Source organism: Carya illinoinensis, chromosome 6 (assembly GCF_018687715.1).
Source record: "Carya illinoinensis cultivar Pawnee chromosome 6, C.illinoinensisPawnee_v1, whole genome shotgun sequence".
NCBI classification, from domain to species: domain Eukaryota; kingdom Viridiplantae; phylum Streptophyta; class Magnoliopsida; order Fagales; family Juglandaceae; genus Carya; species Carya illinoinensis.
Window position 1 is genome coordinate 33,018,083 of NC_056757.1, and position 21,984 is coordinate 33,040,066.

Here is a 21,984-nt window from a genome sequence, read left to right on the forward strand (position 1 = left end):
ACTCATAACTGTATTTTATATTACTTTTTCAAATTTCGATTGAAATAATTAAAAATAACGTTAGATATAATTTTAAGTTGGATAAATTTTGCATCACTCTTTTTTTATATGAATTTTATATTTTTTTAATAAATAAGTGTGTAGGATTGTATAAATGATTTTTTAATAAAATTAAATGATTAATATTGAAGTTCATGGAATGAATTTAAATTTTACCATTTCAAAATTTAGAAAATACATCATTGAAAATATATAATCTCAACAAATATAAAAAAAAAAAAAAGGACGGTGCTACTCTGCCACCCAGAGTGCACCGCTCCATTTGACCGCACGGTCAAATTTTTTTTTTTTTTTCATTTTTCGTTTCAGATTTTTTTAATATATTTAAACATTTTTAAAAAATATAAAAAAAATATCAATACACTTAAAATCACTTCCTTAATCATTAAGAAAAAAAAATTAAATTTTTTTTTTTTTATGACCAGCGATCACTTTGAGGAGGCACGGGAAGCGGCACAAAAGCATTTTCCAAAAAAAAAATGCTACTCATTGGAACTTTGTTCAATCAACCACGTGAGTAATAATAACAAGCATGGCTCCTTTAATGCTACCCCATTAGAAAAAGGGAAAAATCCTTTGTAAATACTAACAGTGGGATTGGAGTAGGTCACAGCCAGGGACCAAATCATTGCTCAATCACAGCGACAAATAGTGGTAGGAGTAGCCGAGTAGGTCGCACATAGCTCCGGCTACCGCCGAAGGATCTCTAATTCAACGCATCTGCACTCTCCACGTGTCCATCCTAACCAGGCCCCATACCCCCCGTCATTTATGTCATATTTAACCCCAAAGTTCAAGGTTCCTCACCCTCTCCGGCTCTTTTTCCTTATATCTCTTGAGTCTTCGCCGTGTTTTATCGGCGATTATTTATTAAATTTAAGTAATTTATTTGTCAATTTCTTCGAATCTCCAGCAAATTCCTTCTGATTCGTCTCGAACTTAGCCGATCCGTTACAGCACCCAGATCGGTAAGGAAGGAATTATTGCGACGCATTTATGACCGTGGGATCTTCCTCGTGATTCGTGACGAGAGCTCTCTCATTTCCTTTCTTTCCCCTCTCTCTCACCGAACGTGTACTGCTGCTCCTACTACCACTCGAGGGTATTACTACATTCTCCTCCCTAGGCACCAGGTTGTGCCGGAATTTTGTGCTCTCCTTTTGGGGGTTTCTGAGCTGAATGCGGGTATTCTTGATAAATCCATCATCCTCTCAGCTTGACACGTGACTGACTGAGCAGTGCCGCGCTGAAGAGCTTTCTTCGTGCGAGATGTCGGGCCCTCTGGACTGGTTCGCCAGGCCTTGTGAGTGCCTTCCAATTTTCTTATTTTTTCGTCCTTTTTTTTTTTTTTTTTTTTTGTTTTTTTTCCCGAAATGGAGTTCTGAATGTTTGTCGATCCAGTGCAATAGTGTTCAGCTTGGTGGGATGCTAGGGTTTCACTTTGGCCTCTTTGTTTGGTTGGAGAGTTGTTGAAGTTGTTGAATCTGGTTGTTTGTAACGAATGATTGGGCTGACGTTTCTGGGAATAAGAAACAAGAATACTTTTCCCCCCGAGCTCAAGGAAAAAGAATTATCGGGGTTAGGCTAAGGTGAATGAACCATTTTCTTTTATTGGGTTCCTTAATATTGAAATGCGGGTAAATGTAGAAAATTTTACGAATGTTTTTCTTTTTATCCTTCTGCAAATATTCTCGAGAACCAAACGCAATTGTTTCAAAGATTTTTTTTTTTTAATCAGTAATAAGACATTTTATTAATTCAAGTAAATAGGCATGACCCAAGTAGACAGGGAGTATACAAGCGGAAACACCTAAATACAAGCTAGGGACTAGATACTAGGCAAGGGTGAAAGAAAATCATTTAAATTATCCCCATTCAATACAAGAACTTTCGCACAAATACAAATAGTTTGAAAGAAAAACTCTCTAAATTCTCCCAACAAGCGTTCTCTATCATCGAAACAGCACCAATTCGTTTCATGAGAGTGGCCACGAGTACACTAATTGTTCAGTTTCACTTTTGCCCCTTGGGTTCGAGGCGGCTGTGTGATGTTTATCCAGTTAAGAAGTTGATTCCTTGAATTTTGAAAGTTTTGAAAAAGATGTGGATGCCCATATTGCTTATAATTGTTTTGGGTAAGATAATATATAGCTCTAAAGAATTTCTTGCCTCTAGTGTGCCTACCTAAGTGGGGCAGTAGAGTTGTAATTCAGGCTTTGCCTTTCTTTGATCAATAAAATTGTTTATTTATCAAAAAAAAATATATAGCTCTAAACTACAAGGCTCTGGAAATTCAGCAATATTAGCAAATTTTGCTGAAAGAAAATATAGTTTCTGTGGATACACTTCAATCTTTCATATTTTTGCATTGGTCATTTGCATTATATCGTTTCATGATGTTCCTTTGTGGCAGGCTTTGAAGGTTTCTCTGGTAGTGATGAGAGAAAAGAAAGAAAATCTGATTTTGAGAACTCTGAGGATGAAAGGAGGACTAGAATTGGATCTCTTAAAAAGAAAGCAATCAATGCATCTACCAAATTTAAACACTCACTCAAGAAAAAGGGTAGAAGAAAAAGTGATGGTCGAGTCAGCTCTGTTTCAATTGAGGATGTTAGGGATGTTGAGGAGCTAAGGGCTGTTGATGCGTTTCGACAAACACTACTCTTGGATGAACTGCTGCCAGATAAACATGATGATTACCATATGATACTGAGGTGCTCTCTCATCTTTTTACAATCTGTCTATCAAATCCATACGAATTATTCTTCCATATTGAGGCACTCTCTCTCATCTTCTGTTATTTTTAACAATTTATGAGTACAATTAAATTTAAGAATAAGTCTGTACATGCTTCTATCATTTAGCCAGTTTCTGTACAGGCAACAAGGAAAAGAAAGATTTAGTGCCTTTTTAAAATGACTTTCTTTTCAACTTATATTTTTACGTGCCTCCTGAATATGCCTCATTGTCTTCGATTTTCAGCTTGTAAAAATTTGTAGATGTTTCCATTAGCTGTCCTCCCTGTTTTGAATAGGATTAAATACACTTTTCACTCCTAAATTATAAGGTTTTGTTCACCTTGCACCCTCCAAAACTGACACATTGTACCTTCAAACTACTATGAATTGGCAAACAGCACACTCCGTCTGAGTCTGACCATTAAGATGGAGAAAAATAGATGATGCAGCACATTCTTGACTGTTGAATCTTAATAAAGGGTATTACTTGACAGTCAACTTAATTGGAGGGTGCAATGAGCTGATTTTGGAAGTTTGGGTGAAAAGTGTGAAACACCTGATAGTTATGCTCTTACCATGTATTTTAACCCTTTAAAAGTATATTAAGTACTAACACTCTCAAGGATTATTACAATAATTTCAGGTTTTTGAAAGCAAGGAAGTTTGATATTGAGAAAACAAAGCATATGTGGGCTGATATGCTTCAGTGGAGGAAGGACTTTGGCACCGACACTATTATGGAGGTAGCAATGTTTGACTGGATTTAGAGTGCATGGTAGCTATATTTTCACGTTATTTACCATATTGATGTTTGCACCAGGATTTCGAGTTCAAAGAGTTAAATGAAGTCTTAAAGTACTATCCTCATGGTCATCATGGTGTGGACAAGGAGGGAAGACCTGTATACATTGAAAGACTGGGAAAAGTTGATCCTAACAAACTTATGCAAGTTACCACTATGGATAGGTATGTTAAATACCATGTGCAGGAGTTTGAGAAAAGCTTTGCCATAAAGTTTCCAGCTTGCACGATTGCGGCAAAGAAGCACATAGATTCGAGCACTACAATCTTAGATGTACAAGGCGTGGTATGTGGCCTGTACATAATCATTGCTGATTGCAGAGTTCATGTTTTCGTTTTAAAAAGAAAAATTGTTATTCTTTATTTGTTCATCCTAATATTTTAATCATTCAGGGCTTTAAGAACTTCACAAAGTCTGCACGGGAACTCATCACGCAGCTGCAAAAAATTGATTGTGACAATTATCCAGAGGTACTAAGTCTGCTTTCTTCCAATGTTAGATTATTATATCTTTGCACATTCATCATTAAGTATGTGATAAATTAATTAAAGTCTAATGTCTGTTTTGGAACTTGGTGTGATATTAATCATGCAGACTCTTTGCCAAATGTTTATCATCAATGCTGGCCCTGGATTTAGGTTGTTGTGGAATACTGTAAAGACTTTTCTAGATCCCAAGACAACCTCCAAGATTCATGTATGCATCGTTCCCCCTCCTCATGTGTTTTATGCATTATGGTACAAACTTGTATGGCCCTTAACTTATTATGTTGTATGTTCACGAACAAAAACATGCTTTTGTTTCGAATCATTTTAGGTTCTTGGAAACAAATTCCAGAGCAAATTGCTTGAGATAATCGATGCCAGGTATTTTGAGTTTGATATTTTTATAGTATGTGAATATTTTCTGGTGGCCATACTTTCATGATTTTTACTAATCTTCGTTTCACAAGTGCACTGGTTGTTAACTAATGCAAATCTTTGGCATTTGTACAGTGAGTTGCCAGAATTTCTCGGGGGTAGCTGTACCTGTGCAGATCAGGGAGGTTGCCTCAGGTCTGACAAAGGGCCATGGAAAAACCCTGAAATATTAAAGGTTATGCTGGAGCCTCACTTTTTTATATTTATAAATATGCTTTTTTGTTCACCATTTCTACTTCAGGTTGTAAATGGTTGTTTGAAACTTTCTTGCAGATGGTGCTTAATCGTGAATCAAGGCGCGCCAGGTCGGTTGTGAAAGTTTTGAACAGTGAGGGGAAGGTTATTGCTATTGCTAAGCCGCAGTACCCTATGGTTAGACTCTTTTGATTCACCCGTTTTTATGGATGGAGCCACCTGTCAAGCATTTCTTATCCTACTATGATTTCCCCATTTTTTTTTATTGATGGAGCCATATTTCAAGTGTTTCTTACCTGACATAGAATTGCCACATTTTTTGTCTTTTGTACTATCTCCAAGCAGGTAAGAGGGAGTGATACATCCACTGCTGAATCGGGATCTGAAGCTGAAGACATCACTTCCCCAAAAGCAATTAAGAGTTATTCACACCTTAAATTGACTCCTGTTCGTGAAGAGGTTGGTTTCTCACCTTTTTAATCTATGCTTATGATAACAGAGTCGATGTTTTTCATCAATGATTTGACCAAATGATTTTGGGTGCCTTGATGATATTTCTTTTGCTTGTGGTAAAATGAAAACTAGAGTTTAATATTGAATTTTGGATTTAAATTCAAATATTGGTCAGTTTGGAAAGGGCTGTGGCATATTTCTCTATTTCTTTTGCAGCTTTCCTATTTAACTTAGAGAGATGCTGATTTATAATGTATGTCTGTAATGTAATAGGCAGTTTTATCAAGGAATTTGTACAAAGCCATCTTAAATGTTAAATATGCCCATATTTTTAAGAAACTGATTACTTTTTTGATTTACTTTCATGGATATGCAGGCTAAGGTCATTGGAAAGGCAAACTATGTTGGTAGCTTCTCAGGTTATGATGAATATGTTCCAATGGTCGACAAGCCTGTTGATAATGGTTGGAAGAAGCAAGTTCCCCCTGAGAGGCCTAATGCTCTCAAAGGTTGGAAACTGTACCCTAGATCTACTGGCATCTATCATGTTTGTATATTCCTGCAGTCTTGATATGACTGTGAAGCTAGAGCCTTGTAATAAAACAATTTCAGAAACTTCCTTGACTTTTAATACTTGTTATGTTACTTTGGCATTGTTGTTGTCTTCCTAGAAGAATAACACCCTTTATATCCAATTCAATGGTAAAATGACCTTGGTATTATGATCTAAATTCATTGGAGTACTTGGTATACATGCATAAGAAGTTCAACTTTCCTATGCAGGGTCACTTCCCCTGCCTGAGACTCCACAGACACCTGAAGGAATTCGTGCTCGGATTTTGGTGGTGATTATGACCCTCTTCACGACTCTTTTCACTCTCTTCCGTTCAGTGGCTGGTCATGTGACAAAGAAACTTCCTGAAACACCATCTAATAGTGAGCAAAATATTCCTGCACTCACTCTTGATGCAACAGACAAAGAGGAGTTTCAGCCCCCTTCACCAACTCCAGCTTACAAAGAGGCAGATCTCCTGTCTTCTGCACTTAAGAGGCTGAGTGAGCTTGAAGAGAAGGTTGATACACTCCAATCAAAGCCATCCGAGATGCCGTATGAGAAAGTGGAATTGCTTAATGCTGCTGTTTGTCGCGTGGATGCCCTCGAGGCAGAGCTGATTGCAACTAAAAAGGTACAACAGCTTAAGTCCTAAAGTAGTTGTTTTCCTGCAGGAGCATTAAGAGTATTGATGGGGAGTCCTTTCTCCAGTCAGTGATTAGAATGTGTAGTGGGGGGTTCAGATATTGTCCAGTTGCTGGATTGTCCAGTGCACATTGAAGAGGCATTGTTGGTCATATCTCAAAGGTGGGCACAACATGTAATAGATGGGTGCTATGTGCATTGGAAGCATCCAACGATTGGACGGTATTCAGCCTAATCCATACCTTCGTTACTTTTATGTTTTGAGAAGCTTGGTGGACATCTGCACGGCTTTTTCAGGTCTTTTTATACCATTTGCCACATAACTGGATTTATCATCACTTTGGCCTGTGTTAAAAGGGCCTGAAAATGATGGGACAATAAAGGCATTTAATTAATAAAAGATTAATGGAAGTAATTGAACAAGCACCCCCTCCCCCCAACACAACAACAAACACACACCCACACACACACAAAAGTCTACACAGAGTTTGACTGCAAGTACATTTTTTATTGGTGTAAAAAAGATAATTAGATGTTGTAGAATTCTCCTTTTGTGATGTATGCGCACAATATCTTGACTCTTGTCTTGCAATTGTGATGCATGCTTTACACCCCTCCCCTTTTTCTCGCCTTGTAAATTCCTGTGTTGTTATGCATTTGGAATTTGATTTGAAGATAACAGCATATTCATGCTTCATGTGTTTTTTATTTAGTGCAATTTCAAAAGATGGATGTATTGATTGTGACCTTTCTTGCGAGCAGGCCCTGCATGAAGCTTTAATGAGGCAAGAGGAATTGCTTGCTTACATTGACAGTCAAGAGGAAGCCAAGTTGCGGGTAATGGGATTTGTGTCTACAAACATATAGTTGATCTATTATTTCGTTAATGGGATTTGGGGATTGGTGATTGACATTTTCTTCTTTTTGCTTTTTAATCAGAAAAAGAAGTTTTGCTGGTAAGATGTTTGGCCAATGACAATACTGCAGGAGAATACTTGTTTGTGATCCTGCTATGGAAACGCAATCTTAAACAGTGTATCCATCGGGAAATAGACTTCGCTGTAAGATGTAAAAGCATTGGATGTTCCCAAGTCTTCAGTTTGTTTTTGTTTTGTTCTATGACTTTGTGCCTCCCAATATGATGTTTGGAAAGAGTGGAATTCTTAACCAGAGTTTTCATATCGTTGAATCTAGTGAGTTTGTTTTGTTGGGAGCCTTGAGACTACCAGATTGGAACATTTGACGGGAGACTTATCCAATTATGAATGAAGCACTTTGTCTCAACTCCTAGAATTATAGCTTGTACATTTCTTGCATTTCAATGCATAGATATTCCTGTAATATTTAGAAGTTGGACAAGTTGAACATTTCTTGAATATCTTTGAGGCCAAAGAAGCCTTTTGCACACCGTATATGAATAATAACAAACTAGTAATATTATTATTTTTCTTTAAATATGAAATCAGTAATATTAATGGAAATAAAAATTTTATGTACAGTCAGTTTTGTATATTTTTTATACATTCTATTGATGTAATTGGTTAAAATAATTATTTTATATTAAAAAATAACACAATTAATTGCATCAGTAGAATGATATGATTGGGATTAAAATATAAAAGTTAACTTAATGGGATAAAGGGATTAAAATGGATGAAAATATAATAAATAACATAAGTCTTATTTTTTAATATGAAAGTATTGATTTATAACACTAATTTATAAAGAAGCAATTAATGAATAAAAAAATAAAATTTAAAAGACTATAAACCCTAATACCCAAGTCACTTGACACACTAGAGTGACTTCAAAGTATTTTTCGCGCAATCCTTTCTTCTTCGTCAATGGCCGCCACCAGCTTCATCTCCCACTCCCCATTCCTCCCTAAAACCATCAGATTCCCTGTAAACCAGAAGCCATTTTCCCAAATCCCAATCTCGCCCCTCAAACCCACCCCAAAACCTCTATCCCTCAGAGCCGTCCTCGCCCAAGACCCCACCAAAACGCCAACCCAGACCACACCATTTGAGCACTGTTTCACCAAATCCTCGGATGGGTTTCTTTACTGCGAGGGCCTCAAGGTCGAGGACGTCATGGAGTCCGCCGAGAGGAGGCCTTTCTATCTCTACAGTAAGCCCCAGATCACCAGGAACTTCGAGGCCTACAAGGAGGCCTTGGAGGGGCTGAGCTCGGTCATTGGGTATGCTATCAAAGCCAACAATAACCTGAAGATTCTGGAGCATTTGAGACAGCTTGGTTCTGGTGCAGTGCTTGTTAGTGGAAATGAGCTGAGGCTGGCTCTCCATGCCGGATTTGATCCCACTAAGTAAAATCATATGTTCCCACATTATTGATTTTGAATTTTTGAGATATGTAGAGCTCGATTAGACTAGTAATGCTGTTAGTTTAAGTGCGATTTCGCATTGTCCTGTTTTGTCATTAATTCTTTAGCTTAACTTTTATGTCGACGTTTGGTGTCCGGATGAACAGGTGTATTTTTAATGGGAATGGGAAGCTCTTGGAGGATTTGGTTTTAGCTGCCGAAAAGGGAGTCTTTGTTAATATTGATAGTGAATTTGACTTGGAGAATATTGTAGCAGCTGCAAGAATAGCGGGCAAGAAGGTTAATGTTTTACTTCGGATCAACCCAGACGTGGACCCCCAGGTAGGTTGGGTAGATTATACTGCCTACATAGTCACCGATCATAGAATATGTGGAGCTATTATTAATTGTAAAGAGAACATCTTTTACAGGCTTCAAGTTGAATGCTTCGAAATCTTTGCCTATTGACTGGATTCATTCATGATCTCTGTGAATTCTATACATTAGATGGTCCTTTGCAACTTAACTACACGTTGGGTTTAAATAATTTAAATTATCCCTTATTCAACCATTGTTTTATAGGTTATCATTCCTTATTCAACCAATACCCTTGATGCATATAATTTGGAACTTGTTCAACTCCCTATTTGTTTAAGACTTTAAGTCATTTATACTAGGGGAGGCAGAACAAGGCTCACCAAAATTCTTTCTTTCTTGTTTTTCTAGTAATGATCCTCTTTAAAAAACATTATAATTTTTGTTTTCATTTTAAAATTTGAAACTGATATGAAATATTTATATGCATTTTTATTGTCACTGTTTCACAACTTGTAATCAGATTGACATTTCCCCCTTTTTAAGGATGAAAGCAAACTTCATTGATTTGTTGGAAGATATAATACCCAATTGAGTTCAAGTTGGTCTGCTTTGCATGGGGAATTTTATCTTAATAATGCATCTATTATTTTCATAGGTCCATCCTTATGTTGCTACTGGGAATAAGAACTCTAAATTTGGCATCAGAAATGAGAAGCTGCAATGGTTTTTGGATGCCGTGAAGGCACATCCTGATGAGCTGAAACTTGTGGGAGCACATTGCCATCTTGGGTCCACCATCACTAAGGTATGTCAGCTACGTTGAGTTTGTCTCCTTTAAATTTCTCTGGTGTAACTACAATATAGAACCAAGGTCTGGGAAAGGTAATGCTCTTTGTATAATAATTATTAAATATTGTAATATACATGACAAAACTCTTCAAATCTTTTGTGAGTTGAGTGTGTTTTGGTTGTTTGATGCTATTTCAACTGGTCAGTGGATGTTGCTGTTGAAATAAAATATATTCTCCTATGTTTTTCTTTTCTATTGGCACCGGGTCTTTGGAAGAAAGTACTAACCCCGGGAGTGCACTGGCCCTCGGCAAGTAGTTTCCTGTAAGTGCACAAACTCTCCCAGTCCAATGGCCCATAGAAATTGTTTACACCCAATGGCTTGAACCTTAGACTTGGAAGGAGCATACCAACAAGACCAAGGCTCATCTGTTTTCTCTATTAATCTTGCGCATTATACTCGTGTTGATCTCGATTTCATTGTCTGTCTCTTTCAAATTATGATGTTATGCATTAATTATTTATTTCTCTCATTTTGAATAAGGGAACATATATGTTCTCTTTATCATGTAAAATTTGGAGCTTAGTTTTTTCATATTTTCAGGTGGACATATTCAGAGATGCAGCCGTTATTATGGTAAACTACATTGATGAAATCCGAGCTCAAGGTTTCGAAGTTGATTACTTAAATATTGGAGGTGGGCTTGGGATAGATTACTATCATACTGGTGCTGTCCTTCCCAAACCTAGAGATCTCATTGATACTGTGAGGATCACATCTCTCTATCTTGTTTTGTGGATTTTATTAGTATGGAAATTATGTTTGTATGGTTGTGATAGATTTGTTTCTTGGCCAAATATTTTCTCTTCGTACAACCAAAACTTTGATGATGAAAAGTTTCACTCTTTCCTTCTGGTGATGTTTTGGTGCATGTAGTGGTGAGTTAGTGTTTGTTTATAGTGAGTTATGAGTCCTTCGAAACTGGTGGTTATTGAATCTAAGGCTTTTGAGGTAATAAGGGATGGGAGGTTTGTACACATTACGGAGAAAGGTTGGAAGTTGGTGAAAGAGGTTAGTCTAGGGCTAGGCTTGACAAGGTGGTTCCTTAAATAGGATTGCTTGAAGGCAGGGAGGAAGGAGTTTTATTCTGCGCATAGAGAAGGTGATACGGGCTATGTTCCATAGAGATGCCTTAACTCTTGAGGTCGTTTCATGGAGTTGATAGAGTTTTTTTTTTTTTTTGGGGGGGGGGGGGGGTATCGGAATTTCTTGTTCATTCTAGAGGATAGGGAAGGAAGGGCTTGGAGAAAGCTGGTGGAGGCGTGGTTGTGCAGGTGGTGTAGTGTTTCAGCCACCACAACAACCTCCTTTCAGGTTGTACAGGAAGGTGCTACAACGCAGAGGAAATGTCAGGGGTAGCCAACACTCTTGACATATTAGCAGGCTCGAGAGGAGGGATAGGCCTGCAAAGGGGCGTTGCCGCTTCTGTAGGAGCCCAGGCTAAGGGGGAAGCTAGCAGAGGAGTTGTCGGTTTGAATGAGGAAAGTGTGCTTCGTGCTTTGTAGGAGATGAAGTGCTAGGGTGACATGCTGCAAGCTAATATAAGCTGGTTGATACGATGCACATAGGAGAGAAAAGGGGTAGGTGTGGGTTTGGGTCTGGGAGTGGGCTATGGCCCAAGCAATGATGTTGCATGTGGGTTCATGGGCCAGGCCTAGCCAAGTGGGTCACAGGGCCAGGGAGGAGATGTAGATTTGAAGGGGAAGAGGGTGGTTAATGGGTGAGTAAGAAGCCCACGCCTGGTCTGGCAGAAGAAAGGCCTGAGTTACAGGGTTTCGGGTTTGATGGTAGAGCGCGAAACCTTACTATCGGGCCCAAGCCTTGGGCCGTGTTTGGTACAGAAAGGGTTGACCGTGAGCGGCGATTTAGGTGGTGGTCCCTTAGTCGCCGGAAGTGGAGGTGGGGCAAATTGTTGACGGTGTTGTGCATCTCCCTACCCTTGATGGTTCTGGAGCTACTCAGGGAGGGTCACCTCCTTGTGGGTCGTCATAGAATCCTTCGGCGAGTTCTGGGTCACCAAATCTGGTGGCATTATCCTCGGTCTAGGTGTGGGGGGAAGAACTGGCTCATGGTGAGCCTTTTGAGAGTGTTCGAGAAGACACTATAGCTGTGGTGGATTGTGGGTATTCGTCGAATAATGGGGAAGGTACTCTAATGTTGTATGACCCATGCAATCACTCAACAGAGGGGGAGGAGGTTGTAGGAGAGGATCCTACCCCTTTAAGCATGGTCCCTCCTAGTATTTCCACTGATTGGGTTTTGAAAAAGTTGGAGGAACTTTAGAGTTGCATGGGGATCTCATGTGTGGGTTATGAAGAGCAGTTTAAGGCTCTGATTATAGCCATTGAAGTAGGATAACATGGTCTAGTGTCAAAAAGAGATAGGGAGTTGAAGTGATTGACGTGGTCCATTAATTATGATGGAAAGGAGGGGAGTGCGAGTTTGGAAAGAAACAAGGGGAGGGCTGGAGTAGTTTATAAATGAAGCCCAAAATTTTGAGTTGGAATGTTAGAGGGTTGAATGAGATTAACAAATGCCTTCGAATAAGAGCTCTATCAAGGCAATGGAAGGCGGACGCCATTTGTTTGCAGGAAACAAAGTTGAAGCATATCAATAGAAGAATTATTAGGAGCATTTGGAGTTGTCAATATGTAGGTTGGATATACGTACCCTCGAAAGGGGCTTCGGGTGGAATTCTGGTTATGTGGAAATGAGGGTAGTGGAGAGCATTGATGAGTGTGTGGGGGAGTACTCGATGGGGTGTTTCTTTAAAAATTCTGATGGTGTGTTTCTTTGGGCCTTTGCTGGGGTATATGGTCCTAACTTGGATAGTGAGAGGTGGTTGCTTTGGGACAAGTTGGCTGGCTTATGTTCTTGGTGGGAGGTTCCATGGGTGTATTGGAGGGGATTTTAATGGAACAAGATTTTCTGGCAAAAGATCAAAGGGGGGGACGTCAAAATCAAGCTATGGTCGATTTCTCGGATTTCATTTTTGAGTTAGGCCTTATGGACATCCCTTTAATGGGAGGTGAGTGTACTTGGTCTAATAATCACACTTGGTCAAGACTAGACAGGTTTCTCATTTCCCCTTCGTGGGAGCTTCAATTTCCAGATTTAAATTAGAAAAGGCTCCCGAGGATATGCTCTGATCATTTTCCTGTATTGCTTGATGGTGGTGGTATTCAAGGGGCTAGACGGCCGTTCAAGTTTGAGAATATGAGGTTAAAAAAGGAGGGGTTTGTGGATTTGGTTAGACATTGGTGGAATTCTTATTTTGAGGGCAATCTGAGCAAGGAGTTGGCTGGAAAATTGAAAACTTTGAAGAAGGACTTGAAAACATGGAATGAACAGGTGGTTGATGATGTAGCCTTACAAAAGAAGTGCTTGTTTCAAGAGTTACAAAGCTTAGAGGGTGTAGGAGAAGAGAACAACCATAAAGAGCAAGTAGTTTTTGATCTAGAAAGATTGACTTTAATGGAGGAGATTTTGTGGAGGCAAAAGTCAAGGGCCTTATGTCTTCCGGAGGGGGATAAATGCACTAAGTTTTTTCACCATGTGGCTAATGCACATAGGAGGTTTAATTCCATTGAGTCATTGAGTATTGATGGAGTTGCATCCTCTGATCAGGTGGTGATGAAGGAATATGTGGCTGGCCATTTTTAAAACTTGTTGTCAGAACCTCATGCATGGAGGCCTATTGTGGATGGACTAGACTTTGAGATTATTGATCAAGATGGTATGGTTTGGTTGGAGAGACCTTTTGAAGAGGAAGAGGTACACCAACTACTCAGGAAAATGAATAAAGATAAAGCCCCAAGCCCGGATGGCTTCACTATGGCTTTTCTTCAGACTTGTTGGGAGGTGGTGAGAGAGGATGTAATGCTGGCTTTTCAGGAATTTTTCACTCATGGAAAATTTGAAAAAAGCTTAAATGCTACCTTTATCACTCTAGTCCCTTAAAAATGTTTGTACGGTTGATAAGTCAATTGAAGGAAGAGGGAGTTCCTAATACATAATTAGCATTTGCTTTTGGAACCATGGACACGTTTCAAGCATGGACTACTAAGTTTTAATCTCAAAATTACACATATTATAAGCTGCATGTCAAATACTCTATGGTTGATCTTAGAATGATGAGTGCACAAAAATTTCTTAGATTTGCATTTGCTGCAAAAATATAGAGCACCATATGTATTTGAGGGACAGGATTTTAATTTTGCCATGACTCTCACCATCTACAGTAGGGGTGCTACCCGCACCATACGGTGCGGGGTAGGCCCCCCGCCCCCGCATGGGGTGGATGGGGAAAATCCCCCCCGCCTCCGGTGTGCGGGGGCGGGGTACCCCGTCCCGCATGACGGGGTACGGGTGTGGGGGGCAATCCGTCCGGCCCCCGAGCCCCCATTCTGGACCTTGGGTCCAGAAGCAATTTCTGGGCCGAAAATGACCCACAAGTATGTATTTTTGGCCCAAAAATACCTTGTAGGCCATTTTCATTTTTCAGCCCATAAAATTATAAGTAAAAAAGAAAAAAAAAATTAAAACCCAGATTAAAAGAAAAAAAAAAAATGTTATGTCTAAGAGTCTAATACGTAATAAACTAATAATAATAACTAAGCTATTACAAAATTGAAAGGCTAAACAATTACAAAATTACAAACATAAAAGTGTCCAAAGGACATTGTATCAACATTACAAATTATTGAATATAAAATTTTTACAAATCAATAAAAATTGATCATTCTAAAGAGGCTTGTCAGCTGTGGCTTGTCTTTGAGTTAAGGGGTGTGACAGTTGGAGCGGCCCGGGCTTGAGCACATTTTTATGTTGCAGAGGTGCTAGACGTCTCATGTGTTACTACAAAAATTAATATTAAAATTAATAACGATGAAATGGAAATGAATATAAAAAAATTAAAATAATAAAATAATACAATAAAAAATAATTACCAGGTGGTCCAAATCCAGACTGATCACCACCCTCATCGGTCTCCTTAAAATCTAAAATATCCGGAACATGAATATCATTTCCTATCGTCCAACTCTGTGTGCATATCAATGCCTCTACAGTTGTAGGAGACAATGAACTACGGAAAGGATCCAATATACGACCTCCGGTACTAAAGGCTGACTCTGAGGCAACGGTGCTAATAGGGATGACCAAAATACAGCGGGCAATCTCAGAAATGATGGGATATTTCTTTGAGGCATTCTTCCACCATCCTAATATATCGAAATGATCATATCATCTTGGACCATATCCGCTGACAAATAGTTGTCTAACTCAGAAACGACCTCCGTAGATTGATGGACTAGTGTGGGATTCTGTGCGAGGGTCTTAGTCCACAACATTCTGCGCTTCTTTGTAGGAGGCCCGGTCACGGTGTCTGTAGAAGGAGTTGGGGTCGGTGTATGTGTCTTCGATGTAGTACCACCCTTAATTGCCATAAACTCGTCAAACAATTTTTTCAGGGTATCTCGGGCCAATTCACCAATAATGTCAGTCCATACCTGATCGTGAACAAGTCCCAACCCATATAACAAGCCTGAAACTTTCAGACGGGGATCAAGAATAACAGCCACATATAAGAAAATATTCATTCTAGTCAAATCTCCCCAATACTTGTCATATTTTAGCATCATGGTCACTGTCATCCCTCTCATCCTTTCATTGGAACCCCTACGTATATCTTCTAATTCTTTTTTTACCCTACATATTTGTTGACAAAACTCATGGGATGTAGGGTACAAAGAACCAGATATATTCAACGTGATATCATAAAATAATCCAAGAAAATCAACGAAAGTAGAAACTACCACCCAATCATCATCATTAGGCTTTTGTGATCCCCCGTGCTCATCAAAGTATTTGACATATTGGATGTCTTCATCACCCAATAATTGAAAGGCTGCTTTATATTCTTGGGCCGCCTCCAACATCAAGAAGGTTGAGTTCCATCTGGTAGGAACATCAGTACAAAGACCCTTCTTCGATGTTATGCCCGCAGCTTTTGCAGCAATTTTGAATTTCTCCAATCTAGAAGGAGAAGACCTCACCCATTTCACAGCCATTCTAACTCGTGCAACCGAGTCATCAACATCTTTCAACCCCTCAGTCACAATTAAATTCAAAATATGTGCAACACATCTAACATGCAAGTATTCACCACCCAAGAATGTCTTATTTGCATCTTTAAGATAATTCTTTAGATATCCCAATGCGACATCATTAGACGACGCATTATCAGCTGACACAGACAAAACCTTTTCCAACCCCCACTCCTTTATTGCGGCCTCCAATGCCTTCCCAATCGTCTCACCCTTATGATCAGTTATTTGACAAAATTTAATAATCTTTTTGTGCAGAACCCAATCAGCATCAACAAAATGCACAGTCAACGACATGTAATTCATATTTTGGATAGAAGTCCAAGTATCGGTAGTGAGGCAAACTACCAAACCCGCGAGTTGGCCCCTCAAAACATCTTTATCACGAAGGTACATCTTCTTAATATCCTTTGCCACGGTGTGACGAGAAGGAAGTACAAATCTGGGTTCCAACTCTTGGACAAATTTTTGGAACCCTTTACCCTCCACAAACTGAAAAGGCAGCTCGTCCATGATAATCATACGAGCTAACTTCCTTCTACACTCATCGGGGTTATACTTCGTATACCCCTTCAATGTTGGCCCCCCGACCCCACTACTCCCATCAGCCATTTTAAAATCTAGTCTGAATTGGCCCTTCTCTACTAAGGATTTTAAAATTGGACTCTTCTTGCATTGTTCTTCTAGATGGACCTTCAGCTGGGATGTACCATGTTTCCTATAGTGACATCCATACATTTTCCCACAGTGATTACATTTAGCTTGTGGGTTGTTGGGGTCCCCACCCTCTAGTTTGGTAAAGTGTTGCCAAACTATAGATACAGGTTTCTTGCCCTGTGTGGGCTTCGGAGCAGGGCAAGGTGTACTCGTTATAGGGGTAGAAGTAGGGTTAGTTTCTGGGGAAGGGGTGTTGGCTGGGGAAGGCGAGCTATCACTGAAATCCGAAGACATTCCTGATTTTCCAACAAAAAAAAAAAAAAAAATTCAAAGTGCAATCCAACACAATCAGCAAAAACTACATACATAACTATTATTGATGTATTAAGTACTTTTTATATATAATGATGATAATATGAATGGCTACACTAATAAGTTTTTACACCTCATATAAGCAATTCCAAATAATTTGATTAGGAAGAGTCGAAGAGAGATGCTTCATATTTTTAATAGGCATTATTTTAATAGGCCACTTTAATAGGCATTATTTTAATAGGCCACTTTAATAGACTAATAGTTATAATTATTTAAAACTTTTAAATAAAACAAAAAAAAAAATGATAATATGCTTCATAGTTTTGTTTTCTCATTTTTACTTTTCATATATTTAATTTTATAAAATTATTTTCTTAATAGTTACTGACATTAATATTAGTATATTGGTATATTTTTTAATTTTTTAAAATCTTGAAAGATGTTTAAAAAATATGAAAAATAAAAAAGATCAAAAAGTGCAAATTTGCCAAAAACTTAATTTCATACTTTCAAGAGCAAAAACCCTAGCCAAGAAAAGAAAGATGCCAAAAATCCTAATAAATCATACCGTGCGTCCATGATGATTACTATCTCAAACAAGTTTCACAACTCCATAAATTTATATATATGTATATAAATAATTTATATATGTATATGATTATTATCTCAAACAAGTTTAGGGTCTTTTTTTAGGGGTTTCAATCCATGAAACCCCTAAAAAAAAATTAGGGTTTCGGATTGGAACCCCAATCCAAAACCCTAAATTGATTTAGATTGAAACCCCTAAAAACAAATTAGGGTTTCGGATTGGGGATTGGAACCCCAATCCGAAACCCTAAATTGATTTAGGTTGAAACCCCTAAAAAAAATTAGGGTTTCGGATTGGGGATTGGAACCCCAATCCGAAACCCTAAATTGATTTAGGTTGAAACCCCTAAAAAAAAATTAGGGTTTCGGATTGGAACCAATCCGAAACCCTAAATTGATTTAGATTGAAACCCCTTAAAAAAAATTAGGGTTTCGGATTGGGGATTGGAACCCCAATCCGAAACCCTAAATTGATTTAGGTTGAAACCCCTAAATCAAAATTAGGGTTTCGGATTGGAACCCCAATCCGAAACCCTAAATTGATTCAGGGGTTTCAATGATTGGAACCCTAATTTAATTTAGGGTCCCAATCCGAAACCCTAACCCCTGAATTGATTTAGGGGTTTCAATCATGAAACCCCTAAATCAATTTAGGGGTTAGGATTTTAATGAAATTTACAACAAAAATGGGCAATCCGAAACATTCAAAATGCTTGAAATCCGAAACAATCACACAATTTGACAAATCAACGAATCCACAGCACACAATCCACAAATCCCATCCTCCATCTCCGATTCAACCCCATCTTTCCTCCAATCTCCGATCAAAACTCAAAAAAATATATATATATATAATTTAACGGAGAAAAATTAAGAAAATAATACCGTGTGTCCGGCGTGGCAGAGGGAGGAGGGACGGCGTGCGGCACGGCGACTTAGGCTCGGAGGGGAGGGGATTGGGGGTTTCGGAGGGGAGGGAGTCGGGAGAAGGGTTTGAAGAAGTTTCTGGGTTTCGAACGCCCGCCGGGGGGGGGGTTAAGGGTAAGGGGTATAACTTAAGTGAAACGGCGCCGTTTTGTCAATGACAAAACGGCGCCGTTTCACTTAAGTTATACTTAAACTTATATATATAATATATAATATATATTATATATGATGCGGGGCGGGGCGGGGGAAAAACGGACCGGGGGGGGGTCCGTCCCCGTCCCCCGCCTCCGCTGGGGTTAGCCTTTCCGGGCCGGGGGGCCCCGCCCCGGCCCTGACGGTGCGGATGACCCGCCCCGCCCTTTGCGGGGACGGGCCAAACGGGGCGGGGCAGCGGGTAACGGGGCCCCGCTGCCCACCCCTAATCTACAGAGCCTAAAGTCATTTTTGTTGATTTATATGAAAATATAATGCCAGGCAGAAATAATCATAATTTTGACATGAATGGTACTTGGACCTAATGACATCTCCTATCCCTCTAAATAAAGGATGGGAGGTGAGCTCACTGTTTCAGTACTGTGTTGTGAGTTCTTAACGTACTAAAATAAACTCTTTTGATTATTTAAACAGTTTCTGTGCCTTCGAATCTTCTACCTGTGAAATAGGAGCTTTTTAAAATATATATATATATATAGTAGTAGCTTTGTTAATAACTCCGGTGAAGTGAGCATAAGTATGTAGTAGTTATTTTAAGGAGTTGTTGCCATTGTCAATCTCTACATACATTGAGACGGAAATGATACATGACATGTTTAGTCTTTGACACTTCATATGATATTCGAAGCCCACATCTGTACCCTCTTAGAGGAATTCTCCTTTGATGCCATTATTATTATGTTTTGACAATTATAGTGAGCATATTTGACAATTCTATGCAGTTCCATTGTGAACAAAAAACTTGTGACTATTTCAGAGTCTTAGTTTGGAATTAAATAAGGATGACAACTTAGAAATTAAGGCTTTGCTTCCTAGTGGGCTTTAGTTATCAAGAGAATTAGCAAGGTTCTTACTTTGGTTGCTATAAAGTTCCAGTGAACATTTTAGTTATAAGAAAGAAGTTCCCATGAACATTTTTAGGATATTGGTTGCTGTTGCAGGTTCGAGATCTGGTTCATTCACGAAAGCTTAACCTCATCATTGAACCTGGGAGATCATTGATTGCAAATACTTGCTGCTTTGTTAATCGGGTAACTGGGGTCAAAACTAATGGAACGAAAACCTTTGTTGTGATTGATGGCAGCATGGCAGAACTTATCCGCCCTAGTCTTTACGGTGCTTATCAAGTAAGCGTCGAATTACTCTTTAACTTCTTGTCTTCAATTGTGTTAGTGTGAATTGAGGACAATGGGTATTTAACTTTAACGAGCTTATTTTCATTGTTTTGAGTGTATCGTCAAATGCTTTGATATTTGTACTTGAAAACATTGTTCAACATGTTGCAATTGATCAATAGGATGTTAGTTGTTCAACATGTTGCAATTGACTCGTCGGCGCATGGTTGCAGCATATAGAGCTGGTTTCTCCTGCAGCTGATGCTGAAATCTCAACCTTTGATGTTGTGGGCCCTGTCTGTGAGTCAGCAGATTTCCTGGGGAAGGATAGAGAACTTCCAACTCCAGCCAAGGTATTATTGTGCAGTCCTCTTAGCGGATTCTCAAATCTTTAATTATCTTAACTACTATATTCTTTTTCAGGCTTCAATCTAAAAAATCATGATTGTACTCTTTTACATTGTCTGATCTGAAGTTTCACTTTGCAGGGTGCTGGTCTAGTCGTTCACGATGCAGGTGCTTATTGCATGAGCATGGCATCAACATATAATCTTAAGATGCGCCCTCCAGAGTACTGGGTATGGAAGAATGACTTGTCTTCTCGTTATCTTCTACCACACATCTTTCTGTACAAACGATACCAGTAAAATTGCACTCCTAGTAACTCTTAGAAAGTGTAACTGCTTTTATTATCCCCTAGAAAGTTCAGATCTTTTGCCTCAATGAACTCCTATAAGAACATCTTGTAAATTGTAGATATATTTTTTGCTCTAAATTTTGGAATTCTTACAAGTTATATAAAGTTAACTCTTGGGCATTTTGTAATTGTTTTAGGTTGAAGAAGATGGGTCAGTAGTCAAAATCCGGCATGGGGAAACATTTGAAGACCATATAAAATTCTTTGAAGGGCTTTGATGGACACCATGGTTTGTCTGTAACTGCAGGTTAAGATATCTGTCAGCTGCTCTTAATGCATGGTTTGCTCTATTCCAGACTGGATGTTGATTTAAATATTAAATTTTCAGCCGTACATTATGCTTACAGCAGTCTTATTTGTGAACCTGTTATAATTTAGCTCTCTTGGGAGGAAACAGATCGTGTAGACTGTAGATGGTGATGTGCCTTTTGTATTCTGTTAGATGAATCAATTGATATGTATTTCGAGAAATATTCGACTTAATGTGATGAGTCACATCTAATTTACAATAAAAAAAATAAAAAATAAAAAATAAAAGTGTTTATATTATATATCAGTAATACATTTAAATTTTTTTATAAGATTTATTTTTTAAATTAAATTAAATTAAAGCCTTTTCAAGCGCTTTCAGATTGTCGCCAAAGCGGACGACTGTATAAGCTATGCGTTTTGTTTACCATTCGCGGATACTGACAGGTATCATGCTGTTGGCTGCTGTAATGGATTTCCCGCCTTCGCAGCAATAGCCAGCACGCTGCTTTTGGGCCCCACAGAAAGGCTGCAAAGCAAAGAGGTCTTCTTCTTTTCTTTTCTTTTTTAAATTTTTTTATTTAAGATATTGATATAAGTTTTTCTTTTGGCATCCAGTATTTGGGTTTTTTCTAAGTATTATATTTAAGTTTTTCATTAATCATTTATGACTTCTTTTGGGTTTTTTAATTTAAGTGTTTTCAGTCAATTTATTTATTTTTCATAATTTTAGGTATTTTTATTTTTAGTTTCCAAAACCTTTTTCATTAAATGACTTTATAAATCTGAGTTGACTTTATAAATGTTATGTTTCCATTAGAGGATAAATTAATTTAGTTGATTTTTTTTTTTTTTCCTAAAATTGTTAAAATCCCATTTTAAAATCAGACAACGCAAATCTTAAAAATAATTTATAAATTTTAAACAAGTCTAAAAAAATAATATTTATCATTTCATGTTATTTATTATTCATTTATCATCTCATACTGTAGCATTAAATTATTGGAGAACTCTTTATTATGTATGACTTATTAAACAATTATTTTATATCATGTAAAGAGTTAACTAAAAACATAATAATATAAGTTTTTCTTAAAAGAATAATCCACATCCTCGTAATTCAAGGCACAAAATTTAAAGAAAATTTTTATCTATTATCTTTTTTAATTAGAGTAATAATATATATAGTGATAGAATACGTAAGTATCATGCAGTCACGTTACAAAATGATAAGATTTATTATTTAAAAATTAATATTT

General features: G+C 38.2%; 2 protein-coding genes across 4 annotated transcripts; both read left to right on the forward strand.

The window, feature by feature from the left end:
• Positions 1–859: 859 nt before the first annotated feature.
• Positions 860–7,650, forward strand: LOC122312979 (phosphatidylinositol/phosphatidylcholine transfer protein SFH8-like). Of its 2 annotated transcripts, none has more exons than XM_043127669.1 (14): positions 860–1,363; positions 2,474–2,774; positions 3,442–3,541; positions 3,619–3,885; positions 3,993–4,070; positions 4,195–4,296; positions 4,417–4,466; positions 4,596–4,695; positions 4,794–4,892; positions 5,058–5,174; positions 5,545–5,677; positions 5,952–6,355; positions 7,129–7,203; positions 7,306–7,650. In XM_043127669.1, exons 1-14 carry the CDS (start codon positions 1,330–1,332, stop codon positions 7,324–7,326), a joined length of 1,881 nt encoding a protein of 626 aa, XP_042983603.1. In that variant the 5' UTR covers positions 860–1,329; the 3' UTR covers positions 7,327–7,650. The 2 variants fall into 2 exon arrangements, with proteins under 2 accessions (XP_042983603.1, XP_042983604.1); XM_043127670.1 differs by having other exon boundaries at positions 5,061–5,174.
• A 499-nt stretch (positions 7,651–8,149) lies between these two features.
• On the forward strand, positions 8,150–20,947 carry LOC122312980 (diaminopimelate decarboxylase 1, chloroplastic-like). 2 transcript variants are annotated; one of them, XM_043127671.1, is made up of 8 exons: positions 8,150–8,692; positions 8,857–9,031; positions 9,663–9,812; positions 10,401–10,562; positions 19,606–19,791; positions 20,013–20,132; positions 20,268–20,357; positions 20,614–20,947. In XM_043127671.1, the coding sequence occupies exons 1-8, from the start codon at positions 8,211–8,213 to the stop codon at positions 20,692–20,694; spliced, it is 1,446 nt and encodes a 481-aa protein (XP_042983605.1). In that variant the 5' UTR covers positions 8,150–8,210; the 3' UTR covers positions 20,695–20,947. The 2 variants fall into 2 exon arrangements, with proteins under 2 accessions (XP_042983605.1, XP_042983606.1); XM_043127672.1 differs by lacking the exons at positions 20,268–20,357; positions 20,614–20,947 and having other exon boundaries at positions 19,962–20,089.
• The last annotated feature ends 1,037 nt before the right edge of the window (positions 20,948–21,984 follow it).